The 19,419-nt window shown below is 47.4% G+C and overlaps 1 protein-coding gene across 1 annotated transcript; it reads right to left on the bottom strand.

The window, feature by feature from the left end:
• Positions 1-7,048: 7,048 nt before the first annotated feature.
• POU3F2 (POU class 3 homeobox 2) lies at positions 7,049-8,218 on the bottom strand. The gene has a single exon (XM_078646841.1). The coding sequence runs from the start codon at positions 8,201-8,203 to the stop codon at positions 7,049-7,051; it is 1,155 nt and encodes a 384-aa protein (XP_078502967.1). The 5' UTR covers positions 8,204-8,218.
• Positions 8,219-19,419: the final 11,201 nt, after the last annotated feature.

Raw genomic sequence — 19,419 nt, forward strand, 5'->3', positions numbered from 1 at the left:
ATTAGGGCTTATTACCCCTGAAAAGGCGTTGAAGTGTTATGCGACAGAGAACCCACCCCGGGGAAGTTAACTGCGAAATAGCGCCTTTCAAGCCACAAAAAACGTGTTCAGATGTTAAAGTACTTCAGCTTTCATGTAACATCTGCAGACCATCAATAAAATACACCTGTCTATCTGAGAGGGATATATGGAGCGTTGTTACACACACGCTACCTCTTGGCGCTAGAAAGTACGACAACATAGGCAAAACAGGATAAAAGTCGACAACTTCTACACAGGGGTTTAGAGTTTTAACAGCGAACAAATAAGACACTGTAATCCAAGAATATAGGCCTGTCTATGTATACAGAGGCAGACACATGCATAAACACGCAGGCACACACAGAAGCATGCACATAAAGTACACACCCGCACTGACACCTAAAACTTATAGACCAACATACATTAACATCATCCTCTCTCACACAAGCACCCGCTCACTTCATATGTAAGTACAGGAAAACAGTCATGCATGTGTATGATATATACACCGAAAGACATGCACCACGAAAATAACTCACACAACCTGGCCATACACAGAAATACTGACATAAAAAGAAGCACAAATGCAAAGGCGCAGGTGTTCCTGCAGCATTAAAGTGTATAATAAAGTGCAAACAGTGTATAATTAAAAGCAAACCAGGAAAGTTTATCACAGAAAATATCTCTGGACCTATGCAGGCAGACTCGCGAGCACACACATTATTCAGATAGATGCACATACACACACGCACGGACGACCACACGCACAAACATAGACACAAATAAAGATGCAAACACATTTAAAGAAACAAACACAGAGATACTCATGCCCCTGCAACCTTAAAACATGCATTGAAAAGCAATCATCAAAGGCTCAATCAGAAAATGATAATTCTGGGCCACCGAACGGAGGCCGTCTAAAAGCACTTTTTAATGTAATTTGTGTGCCTTGTAAATAGCAAGCCTGTTTAAGCTGATTTTTTTCTACAGGTGTTTTGATGGTTTTGATGTACTTCGTGTCTATTTTGGTGAGATCAACCGTTTGTTAAAGTAACAAGTCCTCCTCGGAGAAAGTTGCATTCTCTGCAGGTAACACACTGCCTGCTTCTCCAATATCTAACCTCCTGTCGGTAATCCTGGTTTGTTCCCTCTGAAAGGACCAGTGACCCCATCCCCTTGCCTCTGAACCCCGGAAGGGGCTATCTGAACTGACAGGTACTCTATAGGATCAGAACGGAAGAGGCGGGCGCAGCCCGTGCGGCCACGACGCGGTGTGTTAGCAGTGGATGGCTCCACGGGGTTGTGGGGGTGAAGGCTTTTACGGTTCACGCAGCCTGGTGCTCGGGCGAGGCCCTGTGATCGATCACCCGTCGTCCCCGGCTCCATAAACAGGAGGCACCGAGGCGGGAGCAGGCGGCCAGTGTGCAGCCTGCCAGAAGGGCCGAGGGGACACGGGCAGTGCGCAGTGGGGGCCTCAGCAGGCCACACTGGCCCGGGAGCCTCCCCATACATATGCAAAGCGAGCAGATGCCGGCTGTGTGCACAGCACACAGGGGGCAGCGCGCACAGAGGGGCTTCCTGGCCAGCTTGAGACAGGAGTCAAATTAGGCTGAGGGGGCAGCGGTTCGTTTGTGTCTCTGCCCTCTTTTGCGTGCAGACTGCCCGGCGTTGCCTATCCCAGATACTGTACCAATATTCTGGTCAGGGTGAAATGGAAGATGTGTCGGTGTAGCGGCTGTTATCACAGGGAGAGCCCAGCCTATCCCAGCATCCAAGCCACTCTATTAAAGCCTGGACTGGTCATTGTCCGCTTGAACCCAGCAGCCAGACTGCCACACTCAATGTGGACTATTCATTGCCTGCTTGGACCCGGGAGCCAGGCACCCCCCTCAGCCTGGACCATCCCTTGCCTGCCTCAACCCAGCAGCTAAGCCAAGCAACCCAGCCTAGACCACCCCTTTTCTTCCTCAACCCAGCAGTTAGGCCAAGCAGCCCAGCCTGGACTAACCATTGCCTGCCTCAACCAAGCAACTAGGCCAAGCACCCCAGCCTAGGCCGTCTCTCGTCTGCCTCAACCCAGCAGCTAAGCAAAGCACCCCAGCCTAGGCCGTCTCTCGTCTGCCTCAACCCAGCAGCTAAGCCAAGCACCCCAGCCTAGGCCATACCTTGCCTGCCTCAACCCAGCAGCCAGGCCAAGCACCCCAGCCTAGACCACCCCTTTTCTTCCTCAACCCAGCAGTTAGGCCAAGCAGCCCAGCCTGGACTAACCATTGCCTGCCTCAACCAAGCAACTAGGCCAAGCACCCCAGCCTAGGCCGTCTCTCATCTGCCTCAACCCAGCAGCTAAGCCAAGCAACCCAGCCTAGACCACCCCTTTTCTTCCTCAACCCAGCAGTTAGGCCAAGCAGCCCAGCCTGGACTAACCATTGCCTGCCTCAACCAAGCAACTAGGCCAAGCACCCCAGCCTAGGCCATCTCTCGTCTGCCTCAACCCAGCAGCTAAGCCAAGCACCCCAGCCTAGGCCATACCTTGCCTGCCTCAACCCAGCAGCCAGGCACCCCAGCCTAGGCCATACCTTGCCTGCCTCAACCCAGCAGCCAGGCACCCCAGCCTAGGCCATACCTTGCCTGCCTCAACCCAGCAGCCAGGCACCCCAGCCTGGGCCGTCCCTTGCCTGCCTCAACCCAGCAGCCAGGCACCCCAGCCTGGGCCGTCCCTTGCCTGCCTCAACCCAGCAGCCAGGCCAAGCACCCCAGCCTGGGCCGTCCCTTGCCTGCCTCAACCCAGCAGCCAGGCCAAGCACCCCAGCCTGGGCCGTCCCTTGCCTGCCTCAACCCAGCAGCCAGGCCAAGCACCCCAGCCTGGGCCGTCCCTTGCCTGCCTCAACCCAGCAGCCAGGCCAAGCACCCCAGCCTGGGCCTTCCTTTGCCTGCCTGGACCCAAAAGCCAAACCACGCCGCTCAGCCTAAACCGCTCATTGCCCACCAGCCTCAGGCAGACCACCCCACCCAGCATAGGCCATTCCTTGCCTGACACCATTTCAACAGGTCCCGAACACCAGCAACCAGGTTAGGTTGCACCACCCTGACCATTGTTTGACATCAGTAACTAGGCTATGCCACCCAGCCTCTGACATGCCAGCCTAACACCAACTTGGCCACGGCTATGGCAGCCTGAGAGCAGCACAGCCGGTGCACACTGCTCAGCCAGGGCCTGCTGGCATGGGCACTCGCCTGCAGACAGGGTGCTGAGAACTTCACCCACTCTTACAGGGGGAAGGGAGGGGGGCTGAAAATAGTAATTCGTCCAATTCACACACAGACTAACATGTGACAGCCCCGCCCCCTCTCTGTCTAAGGATACCTCCTGCAGAGGACTCATGCCCACCAAACACACATCATTTACATACTTATGGACCAGATCCCAGACCCGCTTTAAGCACGCCCCTCCCCGCCGTCACCCCACCTCATTAGATCAGGTGACTTTTACAGGATATAACCCGTCAAGGCCAGAAACAAGGCCTTAATGTCCTTGTGTTCAGAACGTCATCAATGCGCGTCACCAAACAGAGGACGCCTTGGGTTTATTTATTATCAATTAATTAAAAACATTTCATCAAAAACACTTAGTAATATATATTTTTTTTAAATACATGCATCACCAAACAGAGGGTAAACCAGACCACTGAAAGCCTTTCAACTGAGTTTAGGTTTTTAAATGCCCCGTTAATTAAATGCGTTTCCGAAAATACACAAATGTCATCCGGACCAGGGCACGAGGGTGGAGGGAGGTGCAATTCGGCCCCTGAGAAGGCAGCGTACCCCGCGCCTGGTGTCCCTGAACCCCCTCTGCGGGCGGGGTGCCCCTAACATGGGTCGGGCCCCTCACCCGCCATAATGTGGCCTTTCACGGTTCCTATTAAAACCGACCCTCTGAGGAACAAGGGGCAAAGGCGGGGGAGGGGCGCCAAGGCGCTTCCCAGCACGCAGAGGCACAAACCAGGAAGAATGTGGAGCGACACTTCGATGAAAACAAAAGACGGATACCCCCAAATACCCCCGCTAACCAACCCTCTTTGAAAAATCACGGGTGCAAACGGTTACACATTATTTACCCACATCGGCTCCTCGGGCCGCGCCAACAGACCAGAAGTTATAAACAGGAAAACCGTCAGAATGCATAAAATTTATTTTAAAAATTCATTAGAAAGTATGAGGATTCGGTTTTTACACGTTAGCAAACGATTTGCAAATGCACAAAATTGAAACTGCAAGACTAATGCACCTCAGCACGACTACTCTGAAAATAAAATAATGGCGTCCGAATAATTCGAAGAAACTATGAAGGCCTTGTGCATTTCTCTTTTATGCAGATAATAAAATATTACTTTAACATAAATATATAAGGATCTCTGTGTTTTATATCCCTTTCCGCCCACAAATACATCCGAATGGAACCCCCTCCTCCTAAAAAAGATTCTAAAGAGAACGAACACAAATGAAAACATAAAATTGCACCACATAGAATTTGTTCACCTATTCATTTAAAGCTAAAGGGAAAAATATGTTTCTGGGACAATTTTTCGCTTGAACGTAAATAAATATACACTGAGGGAGACAGGACATTTGAAAATGATATGCAAATGTTTCCCTGGGAAGCGATTAAAAAAAATAAAATAGACAAAAGAAAAATAGTGAAAACGTTTGTTTTTTTAAGACAATTATTAAACATATGTACATAGTTCTCATTTTTTATTTTTTATGTGTGTGTGTTTTTAAACTTCTGAGAGAGGGGATAGAAGCAGTGGGGTCTGCAGGGTACGGCTCTGATCTGTATCCCCGTCTATTAGAGGGTATGAACGTGGGTAGATGGGCACTAGACCTGGCCAGAGATATGACGCATATCCGGGAGCTCGTGCCCGTGTTTACAAGAGCAGCATCTCGCGGACAGCGGGTCTGGAGGCGCGGCTGTGTCTGAGGAAAGAGATGGGAGGTGAGAACTGCGATGGCGCAGCAAGACTCCAGTGTTGAAGGGGCAACCTACAATACTTTTAGTATTAGGAGCGAGTCTACAATCAGTGTGTGTGTCCACAGGCATGGCTAAAATCTGATATGCAAATGGCTGGTCTCTGACCGGGTACTACAGTGAGCAGAAACGGTGGAATGGAATGTTCCCCCGAGTAATAACAAGCGGGCGAGAGTAGTTTGAGCAATCCACCAATCATCTTTTTTTGTTTTGCTAAATGTTTAAAAACATTTCCCCAAATAAAAATAATAGCCGGAAGGTTGGAAAAATAAATACCTAGAATGAAAGCGTGTGTTTACTTTTTTTTGTCTGTTTTGGTATGTGGAAACATCACGCCCCTCTTTGTCTGCTTGGGTTTTCACTTCTACTTAAGGCCCAGAAATGTTTTTTTTACAGAACCGGAAGTAGTATGTAAAAGCATATTTGGCAAGATGTTTTTCAAAAACATGGGCTCTCAAAACCTTGATCTTAACATCAGTAGGTTGCCACAAAAAAAATGACCTGCACCCAAAGCGCCGTCAAGCCCTTTCCCCCATTATGTGCCAGCACTTGAGTTCCAGCAGAACATTAACCTGGCCCTAAAACAAGTGGGTTTGGGTGGAATGAGACAAACTACAGGTCGAACTGTGTGTAAAATAATACCTAAGAAATTTGGAGATTACTTATTTAGGACACTGTATTTTGCGATTAGAAGTTTGGACGTGGAATTGATATAGGGCCAAAAGTGTAACATGAAACCAAAAGCTAATTTTCCTTGTCCCAGTCATTTCTCTAAGGAAGGGGCTATAAAACTATGATACGCCCTGCAGGAGTTTCATCACCAGCGAAACAGAGCAGAAATAAATAGAAGCAACTAGGGAAACATATTCAAACAATGTTTATGCTTGAGAACCCCTCCCCCTTTTTATAATTAATCTCAGTTTAAGGGGTGACGTGGGCACACGAGGTTGCGTGGCCTGGACTTTTTCTGTGAGATGAGGGTGTAAGCAGGTAGTGACGGGGCCTCGCATGTGCGTCTGAAGCTGCTCGCGCGCCTCTGTTCTCTGACCCTCTCCAAGGTGCCAGTGTCCTTCCGGGGCACAGACATGGGATGGGGGGACCCAGAGAAGTAGCGCACTTTACCTTTTGGAATAAAGCAGTCAGGGCGCCTATACATTCACAGCCTCCCCTGATAGGCAAACGATGCCTGCTTTTGCTGCAACTGAGCCAAACAGGCAAATGTAATGCCTGCTCCCACCCCAGCCGCGAAGTATAACCTGTGATAGGAGATGCATTTTGGTGGACTGCTAACATATTTTAATGTATACACGTGCCACACACACACACGTGTGCGTATATATGAGTGCACTCACACATAGCACACACACATGTATATGACCGTGTGTACACATCTCATATATACAAACACACACCCATATACATGGGTGTGGCACACGTGTGCATACATAATATATAGTACAGTGTGTACATCTGTGAGTGTGGGTTCTGCATCGTTCTGAAAGTTCACATACACATTTACGAAAATAACTGAAAGGATATCACTTCAACATTCTGAAGGCGCCCCATTGGCTAACACTCCCTGTGTAAAATTGCAAGTCCATTTTTTAAAAACGAAGGTAGGAAAAAAGAGCGCTAATCTCCATGAACTGCTTCATGTAAACCTCAGTTTTCTTGCAGTGCAAATTCGTACGGTTCCATCCTGCTCTCTCGACAGTTTCTGGTTCTGAATCCCCGCGGGGCTCTGAGCGGTGGTACCCCACAGGCTGCGCCCGTCAGGAGCGCGCTGCCCCGCGCCCGCCCAAGGCGCTATCTGTCTGCGGGGCGCTGCGCCTCGCCGCCCCACGGCGCTCACTCCTCCTCTCCGGCGCCAGCCGGGAGCCGGCGGCCAGTACACCCGGCGCGCACGGGGCGGCGCCTGCCGCCGCCCCCGGAGGGTCCGGTGCCCTGTCTTTCACGAGAGAGAAGAAGATACAAAAAGAGAATCCGCGGCGAGAGCGGGGCTCACTGCACCGGAGTCTGCACCCCGAGGTGCGGCGGCGTGTCCCTGCCGGCCCCGTACACGTCCTCGGGCCCCGGCATGGGCCCGCCCGGGGGGGTCATGCGCTTCTCCTTCTGTCTCCGGTTACAGAACCAGACCCGCACCACCTCCTTCTCCAGCTGCAGGGAGTCGGCCAGCGCCGTGATCTCCTGCGCCGAGGGCTTGGGGCACTTGAGGAAGTGGCTCTCCAGCGCCCCCTTGACGCTCACCTCGATGGAGGTGCGCTTCTTGCGCTTGCGGCCCTGCGCGGCGATCTTGTCGATGCTGGTGGGGGAGCCCGACGACGAGTCGGCCTCCTCCAGCCACTTGTTCAGCAGCGGCTTGAGTTTGCACATGTTCTTGAAGCTGAGCTGCAGCGCCTCGAAGCGGCAGATCGTGGTCTGAGAGAAAACGTTGCCGTATAGCGTCCCCAGCGCCAGCCCCACGTCGGCCTGCGTGAAGCCCAGTTTGATCCTGCGCTGCTTGAACTGCTTGGCGAACTGCTCCAGGTCGTCCGAGGTCGGGGTGTCCTCGTCCGAGTGCGGGTCGTGGTGGCTCTGCTGGGAGGGGTGCTGCTGCTGGGAGGGGTGCTGGTGCTGGGGGTGCGTGAGCTCGTGGTGGTCCTCGTGCGCCTCCCGGAGCCCGCTGTGGTGGTGCATGCCCCCCGATCCCAGCATGCCGTTGACGGTGAAGCCGGTGCCAGCCTGGGGGTAGAGCAGCGAGCCCTGGCCCCCGGAGCCCGCCATGCCGCCCAGGTGCTGCGTGCTGGGCCTCCAGGCGCTGTGGTGGGTGCCGTGCGTCTGGTGCAGCAGGTGCGTGGCCCTCTGCTGGTGCTGCTGCTGCTGCAGCCCCCCGCCCCCGTGCAGCTCCTCTCGCACCGCCTGCTGCTGCTGCACCTGCACCACCGAGGGCTTGATGTCCTGCTGCTGGCCCAGGGGGCTGTTGCTGGCCCACGGGCTGCCCCCGTCGCCCCCGTGCGAGAGGGCGGCGATCCACTGGTGCGCGTGGCTCTGCAGGGAGTAGTCGCTCTGCACGTCCCGGTAGCCCTGCTGCTGCTGCATGCTGCCCGCCTCGGAGTGCGGCACCATGGGGCCGGCGCTGCCCAGCAGGCTGTAGTGACTGGACGCTGTGGTCGCCATGGCTCTCGGAGCTGCACTGATCCACCGCCTCCCGGCCGCCGCGCATTTGACAGCTCCCCCCAGCTCGCTCCCTCGCCCGCCTCGGGGGCCCCCGGCCTCCCCTCCTCCCTCCCCTGCTTGGCAGAGCGCAGGGGCACGCCTCGGCTCAGGCCTCACGCTCATTGGCTGGGAAAGGCTTTGATGGGCACGGGTATCCCGCCCCCATCAGTGTAGAGCCCCCCCCACTCAAGAGCCAATAGGCTGTCGAAATTCGGCTCCGCCCACCGCCGTGCTGGAGCCACAGCAGCTCAGTGATGCCACATGGAGTGACAGGGAGCAAGGTGCATACCGTTGCTGTGTGCAGCCGGGGTGCCCCATACTGGATAAGGACACCTTGCGCAGCTAGGACTGGGGGAGCCGAAGGGGCGCTTCTTAGCTCATGCGGAGTGGCACTTCACTCGCAGCTTGAAGCTCAGTGGAATATAGGGGTCTCTGATAACAGCAGGTGACCAGACCCCGGGATGAAGGAAGGATGCTTTGGCACATATTCCGGCTCCTGCTTCGCAATCTCAACATCCCTCAAATGAAGGAAGGGTGCTATGGTGTTATCCGCTCCGACACCTCTCTCCCAACTCCAGCTCGTCAGGCGCAGTATCCGTCAGATGCTGCAAGAATGCTCTGGTATCGCCTTCGGCTCCTACCTGCCAAGCTCTTCCCGTGAACAGCAACATCCACGGGGCGCTGAAAGGATGTTCTGATGCTCAGACTGGCTCCGGCATCCTAAGCGAGTGCAGCATCCCAGGACTGGAGGAAGGACGCTCTGGTACCCACAGTGGACGCTGCTTTTCATGCTCAGTCCTAGAAGTACCACATCCCTAAGATGAGGGATGATGCTCTGGTACCCACTTCGAAGTCGAGCCCTTGCAGTGCAGCATCCACCCGGGCCCGCTCCTGCCTCCGAAGCGAGTGAGGCATCCCAGGAATGGAGAAAGGATGCTCCGGTACTCATGTTGGCCCTTGCTTTTCGTGCTCAGTCCTAGATGGGCGACATCCTTCAGATACCGGAAGGATGCTCTGGTGCCCACCGTGATTCCTGCCTCCCACATCAAGCCCCTGAAGCGCAGCATTTCTCGGGGTGGAGGCAGGTCTCTCTGGTACCCATCCATTCCTCCCGAGTTCAGACTCAGAAGGGACCGTGCGTGGAACCGCTCCCGTGGGGGTCACGCTAGAGACAGAGCGAGTCCCAATATTTTACTTACACCTTCTTTTGCCGCGTCGATAAGAGGGGGGCATGTTGACTATACCCTCGGGTGTAGTTTAGGTTGCGAGGATGTCTTTTCACCTCGGGCGACGCGTCTGGTGCAGCCAGAGGGCAGGCGAATGGGCGCAGCTTCACGGCGCTGCCAGTGCACACTGCCGGGCGGTCTCTACAGGCTCCACAGGAGGAGGCTGCGTATAACTCATTCACACTGTTCTAGTTGTGCGTGTATCACAATTTCTGGCCAGGCATCAGGTGCTCTCACCGAGACGATGCTTCTGTGCCAGAAGCTGGCACCTTGATTTAAAGCGGCAGTCACTGCCCTGTAACACGAAGTGCAGTTGTCCTCTGCCTGCTTACTAACCTGCTGTTTCAATTAGCGTTAGCAATAAAGAGAATGTTGCTAATTTTGGGGCAGTTTCTCGGGCCACAGTTTTTTCAGGACGGAAGCTTTGTCTGGCTGAATAACTGAGGAGTTTACATTCTGACCGAAAGCCACGATCGCAAAGTGAGAAAATGAACGCAGGTAATGTTCGTGTGTTTATTAGTCCCTGTACTCGAGAATCCGTACGTAAATGGGGGTGAGGGACGGTCCCCTTTCTTTTACCGTGACCATCTCCGGCCACATTGACTTCACTCACAGCAGTGGTACTACTTTTTCATATGTGCAGCGCGCGCACACACACATTTCTTGTCTACACATGGCTTTAAATTGAACAGAATATTGAAAATGGGTTAGTGTGAGAGAGGTTGTGGCGTAACGGCTAGAGCTACCGACTTTGGAACGGAGGGAAGCACCTTGGAGTCTCGGCGCCTGCTCACCATCCCGTGAGTCTGAGCATGTCTCTCATCTCCGTGCATACCAAAACGAATATGAGCGACGTTGGTGCACTGTAACTGTTACCTATGGAGGGCGCCAATACCGTCGGGTCAAGGTAAAGCAATATCCAATTGCAGAAACGTCAAAAGCGTGAATTTACGCAGAATTACTACTTGTTTCTCTGAACCCATGACTTGTGATCCCATTTCACAAAGTCTGAAGCCACCAGACCACAATTCACGAATAACTCGAACTTCCTCTTACCTCCCTCGGACAGACCGAATCAACCATGACCCCCCCTCGAACTCAGGAAGGACCCAGAAACGAAACGTGTTTGCTCAAATCAACTGCGTCACCGCCTTCCTCATGTAACCCTTTCCTTTCCTCCCAGCCTCATTCCTTATAACGATGGAGGCGGCCTTCCGGCAGAGACGCGTTACAAAGACCATAAAGTAGGTAATATAAATGTTTTAAAAATGAAGGAACTTCACATATCTTTTGGGTTAGCGTCAGAAACGTGAACCCCGTGAGGTCTCTGTAGACATTTATACTGCAAACATGACACGTGCAGGCGTGCAATGCATATTATCCACATACACACACATATGCAGACACGCCCACATGCATTCAGCTGATATCAGCCCTGTGGGTGGAAGTGTCATTTTCACTGCTCAGTAAAGGGAGGTGGTCGACTTCATAGCTGGCATGAAGATGCCATAAGCTGGCCTATCACAGCCCTTGATACTCAGGGCAGTCGTACATTTATAACAACACAACGAACTCTCTGGATCTTTGTGACTTTAACAACTGAGGCATCAGCAGAGGGTGGGGTGTGACAGCCAGTTTCACAGTTAAATAAGTGAACGACTCAAGGGCCCACTCGTGCCCTAACACCTACTCCAAAAACCCACACAGTTTTCAGTGTAAGGCTTGCTGGTGTTTCATGTTGTACACAGGCAGCAGGGAGTGGCTCCCTCTGACCTCACTGTCATGTTTGAGTGCAGGGTAGCTCTGTACCCCAGGAGAGGTGGCGCTAGGCAGGCTATTATCATGAAACCGCTTGTTATAAGTCCCTACCCCCACAAATTCAGGGCGGGGAGGCGGGTTCTTCCTCTTGGGGCCTTCTCCTATGAAGCCGCCCTGTGGCTCCGCCTTCTTTGGAACACCAGTCCAGGTTCCAGGATCTGAGCATTTCTATTTTGTGGCAATTGTTCCTGTTCGGCTCTCCTTGAATCCATTTAACTCAGTCCATTTCAATGTAAGGCTGAAGCAAGTGCCTTCTGCACAAGTGTTAACCATGTCCTCTCCCTGACAACAATCTATCTACAAAATAATCAGATTACCACCTTGTATAAGATTATGCCTACGTTCAGACCTAAGGAATGCATTTAACTTGGCCCTGCCAATCTTCTTAAAAGGTTTGATACTGAACCACAAGACGCAGTAGTCATCCAACTGGAGCCACTGGTATGGAAATGATGCTGCGACTTAAAGACTGTAGTCAGAGGTCAAAGGCCAAATGAGCATGTCCTGCCAAGGATGAGGAAATGTCAAGTGTCTCAGGGGTCAAGTCATGCACAGTCTCGCGCCAGGGGTCCATACTCCTGTTATTACACGTGCTAATGACGCATAATTAGGGAAGGTCGTGACCTCTACCAAGGACAGAACAGGGCTCAGTGGTTTGGAGAGCATAAAGATGTCCTGGTGCAAACGTGTGACACATAACTTATGCATGGAGTCTATACGTTAAGAACAACATTAATGGTGGATGTCTAGATTGTTGTTACCCTGAGACAGAGCTAGGCTTGACAGCAGCCATAGCAAAATAGTGATAAACATGTGTCCCCACCAAAAATAGGGAATCAATTCAGTTTTAGGATTTTTTATTTTGTGAGATAAAGTACTCAGCAAAATTATTGTTAGTCATTGAAGGGTTCTGGGTCAATAAAGGCATGGAAAAAGACAAGGAAATCTGAGGTCACTTGGCATTTCTTTCCTACCTATGGCAGGGGGCTCTTTAATTCATGATAAAGCATTAAATATTCCTCATACACCCCTCTTCGATATTTGTATTTTGCTCCTTCAGTGAAAGAGATTCTTAGGTTGCCGACATTTACTGCAAATGAACACACAAGCAACTTGTAATTTTTCTTGTATGTAATTATTTTATGCAAGTTTAATGTCATCAGTGCCAAAGCCAGCGTTGTGTGTAAGTGCTGGTAATTGCAGTTAGGGTTCTCCTCGTCCGTACAAAACTATAGGGGGCGAATAATAGTCTACTTGGCGTAGTTCTGTGGCTTCTAAAGTGAATTTTAAGGAGACGAAGGGAGCTGAACAGCGGGCTATCACTTTAAATGATGAAGTTTCTACAAGTCTTCTGCCCAGCGAGCTTCTAATAGCATTGTTTGGCTGGTAGAAAACTAGATACCAATATGGAAATGATATGCTGGTTTTATACAGGAGTTACAGGTTGCCCTGTATTCTATATGTGTAATATTATATATGGGATAAAGTACACCCTGACCTACATTACTAGGATATTGCAAGTCACGGAGGTGTTCTGTGACTAATAGAGGAACAAGGCTTAAGCCTGAGGTGAGTTGCAATGTCATTATAATCTACAGCAGGGGGTATTTGTTTCCTTATAATACATGGTCACACCATCACACAATTACAAACCCCTTAAGTCCTTGGTCTGGTGCTCTTTCATGTGGAAGAGATAGTATGTTTGCAAACATGAAGAATAACATTAGAACTTCTAGTGCAACATCAATCACATCAAAAAGCAGTTAGATATTTGTTGCAAAAAGGCATTAGAATCATATTAATACCAATGAGATTTAAAATAAATGTTGTAGCTTGGAATGTATAGAAACCTTCAGAGAGATTTTACATTTCCTATAATTACCTAAAGCATGGTAAAAATAAAAATATTGCTATAAATATATCCTTTCTGCTTACATGCTTATCCATGCTCATTTAGAAAATCAGAGCAGAATAATAAAACACAGCCTTTTGTTTATGTTCTTTAAAGAGCAGTTTTAATTATGCTTCATGACCTGCCTTTCACCTTGGTTGCTGGTTGGTGTAGCAGGTATTGTGACATCAGAAGTCAACTGCACTAAGTTATTATAGTTGAGCAGCTGCACCATTTCTTTATTACAGTTGATAAGAGACGGCAGTAGTTCCCTGTAATATGGACATTAGAGGCAGATTTTTTTTACAGGGATTGCAGTGTATAATAGTTTCCAATTCTGAGCGCATTGAACTGGCTACCCATGTATGATACTATGAATGATTGGTCTGCAAAACGAACAAATTACCCTTGTGATACTCTGAAGGCACAAAGTAGGATGCACGTAGTTCTTTTCTGCAAATTTGATAGCAATTTGAGAAAACATATTTTATTTATTTTAAGACCACTCAACTTCACACAATGCCGCCCTGCATATCTTTACTTACAATCTTTGTCTACCGTGGAGGTATTCTGTAGTGTGTCAAGTTTCTTGTAAGCTGTATTTTATGCTAGAAAGAACATTTTAAATTGCTCTTGATTAGCAGTGGGCATTGTTTTTAAATACATTATTTGCTTTATGAAGTGCTTTTACTATACTGTGTACTAAGATCTTACAATGTAATGTATTGCACTTTTATAATTTTATAATAAAATCGAATGAAATATTGAAATTAAAATTGAGCTGGCTACCTACTGAGGCAAGCATGATCTATAAAATGCATACATTACTCACAAGGTTCTTAAATCCAAATCTCTAGCTTGTCTAGCACAGAAATGTAACTTCTCAGGTGGCAAGTGGCAACTGTTGAGTGCAGGTTTTGTCCTTTGTGGTGCTAATCCCACCATTGAAAAAGACAAAAGCACCAGAGCAATCCTTCCCCATAAGCACCCCTGGGGATGGAGCTCTATTTCCCCCTCCCCCACCCAGACATCTGGACAATACCATCTTATGACACCTTGAGGAGAAAATAAGCATCTGCTGTGGTAACGCCACCGTACGCAACGAGGATGGAAAGTCGTTGATGCTGTAATGAAGACACATAGATACCCGCTGGATGGTACGTACGGTCTGCAATATATAGAGGATCACACAGTATGTTGAAGACTGCAATGAAAAGGTGAGATCCTTTTTACTTACGAGGTTTATTTTTTTATAACACACAACCATGTAGCTGTGTGCATCAGTTTCTATTGCAGCATACACTGTAGTCTTGTATGCTGTTCTCCTCTTATAACCTGCCATTGGTAACATGTTCCTAGGTGAAGCACTGGTAATAAATACATAAATAAATACATACCTGTTTTGGGGAACATATAAGGTCACTTTACATCTACTTATTACTGCTTTAAAGGAAGGTGCTGACACACTTGAGAACGTGAAGTAAACGGCAACACAACTACATACAAAAGTGAACAGATTAATATAAGGAAAACCACAAAATGAAGTTGGTATTTCCAGTGATCAACAAAGAAGCCTGACAGGGCAATGCACTGCACACTGATGTCTACAGGGATTCATTAACTCCGAGCGAGTGACTTTTTACACTTAAAAGGATGGAAGGTTTGAAATCAGACAAATGTAATTGAGGTCCTCTAGGAAATCGTTACAACCACCATCTGTTTTTTTCTTGTTTGAGTCACACTTAGGGACCAGACAATACTTTTTGTTTTGGTAGCTTGTTATAGACTCACGTGAAAAGCTGGCACAGTGGTGTACCTGCAACAACTGGTGTTCATTATTTAGTGCAATCGCACGCCCTTGCCTGTTTAGTTACATGCTGTTATTGTTCAGGTATCAAAATAAAATCAATCTAGCAGATGCTTTGTACATTAAATCATAAAGTTAAAGAGAACACCTACTTTCGTTTATTATGTGCCATGTGTTTGTGGCCGCAGAGCCTTGGCCAGGTGAGTGTGCTTCTGCTTTGTGACTTTTGTGTGACGGTTAAAAGTCATCGATGCAAATAAAACATTGATCAAGTAAAGGTCATCAACTAAGAGTTTATTGTTATTAGTTAATAAAAACCGTAACAATATACATATAAAAACAATCCTTTTTTTAAACTAAAGTAAATGTGGCTAGTAGGAGCCCAAAAGCAAGTTTGCAATTTACAAAAGTTGGTTCTGAACTTTTAGAATGATATACTCACTTGGAGTTTTGTGTGAGTACATTTCCTGCTGTGGGTGGACGTTCACGGGCAGGAATGTCTGAGAAGTTTGTAAACATCAACAAAATTACAGGATGGTTTGTATTCATAAATCATTTCCCTAACCTTTGCCACATGCCAAAAGAAACAGAATTTCCCCTGTGGAGGAAAAAAAGCCAATATTTAGCACTTGCATTTGCCCTCGCTCTGTTTTTTTTTACGCTACAATTCACATTAGTATATGATTGGACACTAAACTGCACCTGTGGGCGGGGAGGGCTATCTCTGCACTCCCTGTCTCCTCTGTGGCTCTTCAATGTGATTACTGGGCTCCACGTGGAAACCAAGCAGTTCCCTGATCACCTACACCCACCCTGCCACCGGAAGTAAAAACACCCAACAGGAGGCCTGGAGATGCAAATACTGAGTGAGTGAGCCCGCTCACTACTTCAAGGCACAAGCACCGACAATATCATGACCTAAAGGCAGTACGACTTTAAATAACGTAGTCTCAGTCCTGGGCAAGCCTCTCTTGCAGCTCTTCAAAGAGGTCATGTTCCAAAGATGGGGACATGTCCAAAATACTGCTGCTTTACTTGGGAGAAGTGGAAGAAATGCAGTGACACCGCCTCTGAAGGGAAACCTCTTATCCAAGCCTGTAGCAAACATTTGTTTTAGTTTTTCTCTCAGCCCTTCTTGGCTATTTGTTCTGCTCAATGCATTGCACAGCGTTACTGCCAGTCCCTCATTCTCACTCAATGGTTCATATTTTGAAGACATGTGATTTCTTGCTAAGTCATACAGAATTGCACTAAAAATGGGCCAGGTTGCATCCTTCTACCTGTCACTACCTGCCACTACTCCTCCCTCTTTTGAATGTCCACATTATATCAAGTGTTTGAATCTATGATGCAAACTGACTTTTAGATTGAAATAAATACATTTCCTAAATATCACCAGACATTTGCATCCATATCTAGGTTTCTGTACACTTCTTGACATGCATTATTGATGCATTGCTCCTCTGAAGCTATTCTTAAACCACTTCCTGTATTTGATCAACATGTTTTAATGAAGACATTCAGTACAATGCTCTTAAACCTGGTGGGGTTCAGTTTTCACCATATAATACAGCACTTAGGGCCAGATGTAACAAACAGTTTCGTCCATTCTGTATCTGTGGGAAAATGTGTTTGTACATATGGCCCTTAATAAATAAATACATGCATTGTTTTGGAGGATCCTGGAAACGTTATATTTTGAGTTTAAAAGGTGAGTACAGACTGCATACCACCATGTACTCTTTTCTATTTTTGTATATTTTTCAAATGCCATTATTCTGTTTAGTTACTGTTCTCTCCTTTTATTTTACTTTTTCTACACTTTGAACCATATTTGTTTTGATGTTTTCACAATTTTTATATTGTATACTGTGCACTAATCATATGATACTCTCACTCTTTATGTTATGTTGATTCATTATCTTTAATAAAATTCTTTTGAACTTAAAAAAAAAAAAAGGTGAGTACAGAACACACATATCCTAATCAGCATCTGGGAAAACCATCTGCTTTCCATTAGAGGTAGGACTCTCTAATCGTGATGAGGAACGGTTGGAGATGATGGAAATACAAAGCAATTTGACACTACACGAAGACTAGTGAAATTGAAAGACTTTTTTCCTTGTCAACTGCTACATTCTGAACCGGGAACCAGACACACCCTTGGAAAACAGTGGGACTCCAGATTCCTGTCACACCAAACAAGCACAGGGAGCCTTTTGATGATTGGATTACCTACACAAATGTGTTTTGGAAAAATAGAAATGACACACTGGGAGCTGAATTTACAAAGGTTTTGCATTGGGTTTGCGTTAATTTATAACACAGACCTGATGTAAAATCTTGTTCAGGATTTACAAATCAACACAAATTGGTGTTTGTGCTGATTTGTAAGAAAAAGTAACTCAAACCAACCCTACTCTTCACCCAGGGGGCATTCTATGGGTGGTACATGGGTGTTCGTCTATAACTACCCACATTTTTCGATGCAAAAATCCTAACTAACATTAATAGACAAGGGTTTGCACCAAAAATTAACGCCACTTGGAACAGGCATCAAAAAGGATAAATGTTTTTATTTCTCCTAACTTTTCCCGCTTCAAATGTTTGCTGCACTGTGCAGCACACTACAAAGTAGGGAAAGTTTTAAAGTTAGTCTAAGCGTCATATTTTGTACTGGAAGGCTAGTCTTCCAGTGCAACACCTATGCTGGACTCACGCAGACACATTTGCACTATGGTGCTAATGAATGTGCAAGGAGCTAGGCAGCCTGATTGTGTGCCAGCGGTGGGGAGAGAACAGGAAAGCACCATATCTCTGCAGATATAACACTTTCCAGCTCTCTCCCTGTTACATGACTGCATTGTCTGACAAGATCCTAAATTTGGACCTACATCTTTTCTGCAGGCACAGCTGCAGTCAGTGATGGACAGGGAATTAAAATCAACCCAACAGACGTATCCATACCTGCCCCATGATGTTCCAAGGGAATGTACACAGTGAATCTGATTTCTCAGGACGATTTGGAGGTGGCACAAATTAAGTATGTGTCTGCAAGGAAATGGTGTGCGTTCCTGAAGGGCTGTTTGCTGGGCTGGACAGCCTATGATCCCTCCTTCCATAGACCCCCTTCATTAGCTCAACATTGTTATAAATCTCATTGATATTAACATTTTAAAATCATTGAATTGATAGAGTAATAGCTGGGTCATAATTGCCAGTTGGTTTCCCAGAAACAAGATGGCGGACAGGGAGTGGTGTGAAGAGAATAAAGGGGCTTCACATTGACCAGCATAGTTATCTCAGCCATTGAGAATGGTTTCTAGGATGATTTAGCAGCCAAAGCTAGTTAATTCAAGGTGTCAGAGTTGACTGACTTAGCAAGTTTGTGCGGATAGAATATTTGTCCTGTGCCCCACATCAATACTGTTAAATAAAAGTGTAAACTACTGTGTACTTCAGTCAATTTTATTTCAACTTAATGGTAACCGTATATACATATAATACAAAATAAGCATTATCCTCAATTATGAGTGCATCACTTGTGGCCTTTTTCTGGCTATTAATGCACTCGGCATTCAATGCACAAGAACAATATGAGGATATGAAACACACACATTTTACTGGGAAACCCTTGTTTTTGCTTCATAGAGGAGGGGCAAAGGATACACAACATTGTCATATTCTAAAGGCAAAGTCATTGCAAATGTGACTTTGTCAACGAAAGGCACTTGGGCATGTTTTTCTCTGCATGAGATTCGTCAGTGTGGTGTATTTAACATGCATTACGGTCAATCTGCGACTGATAGCAAACAACCACAGCAAAATACCACGCGAAACAAACATTGAACACGTCCACTACAAGGTGCAATAAGAAATGTACACCCATCATGCAAAAGTAAATCTACAACCCACATGCTAATATGGACTATCCACACACACGTTGAAAGCCGCCATTTAAGGATTTGACCCAATATCTATGGTACCACGAACCAGGGAACAAAACTTTCAGTATTAGCTTGTTATTTGAAGCAACAATCAGAGGTACCGGCACTTGCACACACGCCTGGGCTGGGCATATATTAGTTGAAGATTATTTTAATTACCAACTTTCTATGTCATCGCAGCATAGCTGATTCAGAAACATTACTTTGGAATTGAAACTGAATAGGAAAACTTTCCATTATAACCTGTCCTTATTTGATGGTATTCTCCACTGATATTATCACCCCCTTACTCATTGGGAATGAGCAGTAAATGCATGCAAGAGCTCAAACTGATCAATTTAGGGCAGAGATAAGCCCACATTTCTCAGTAAAATCCATAGTTTGTCGCTGCGGCCATGATAAATATTAATCTTGTGCATTGTATTTCCATGGAAATTCCAAACACTAAGGCTAATGCTTTGCATGCAAGAATATAGAGCATCACAAGT

Source organism: Lissotriton helveticus, chromosome 6 (genome assembly GCF_964261635.1).
Source record: "Lissotriton helveticus chromosome 6, aLisHel1.1, whole genome shotgun sequence".
Classification (NCBI taxonomy): Eukaryota; Metazoa; Chordata; class Amphibia; order Caudata; family Salamandridae; genus Lissotriton; species Lissotriton helveticus.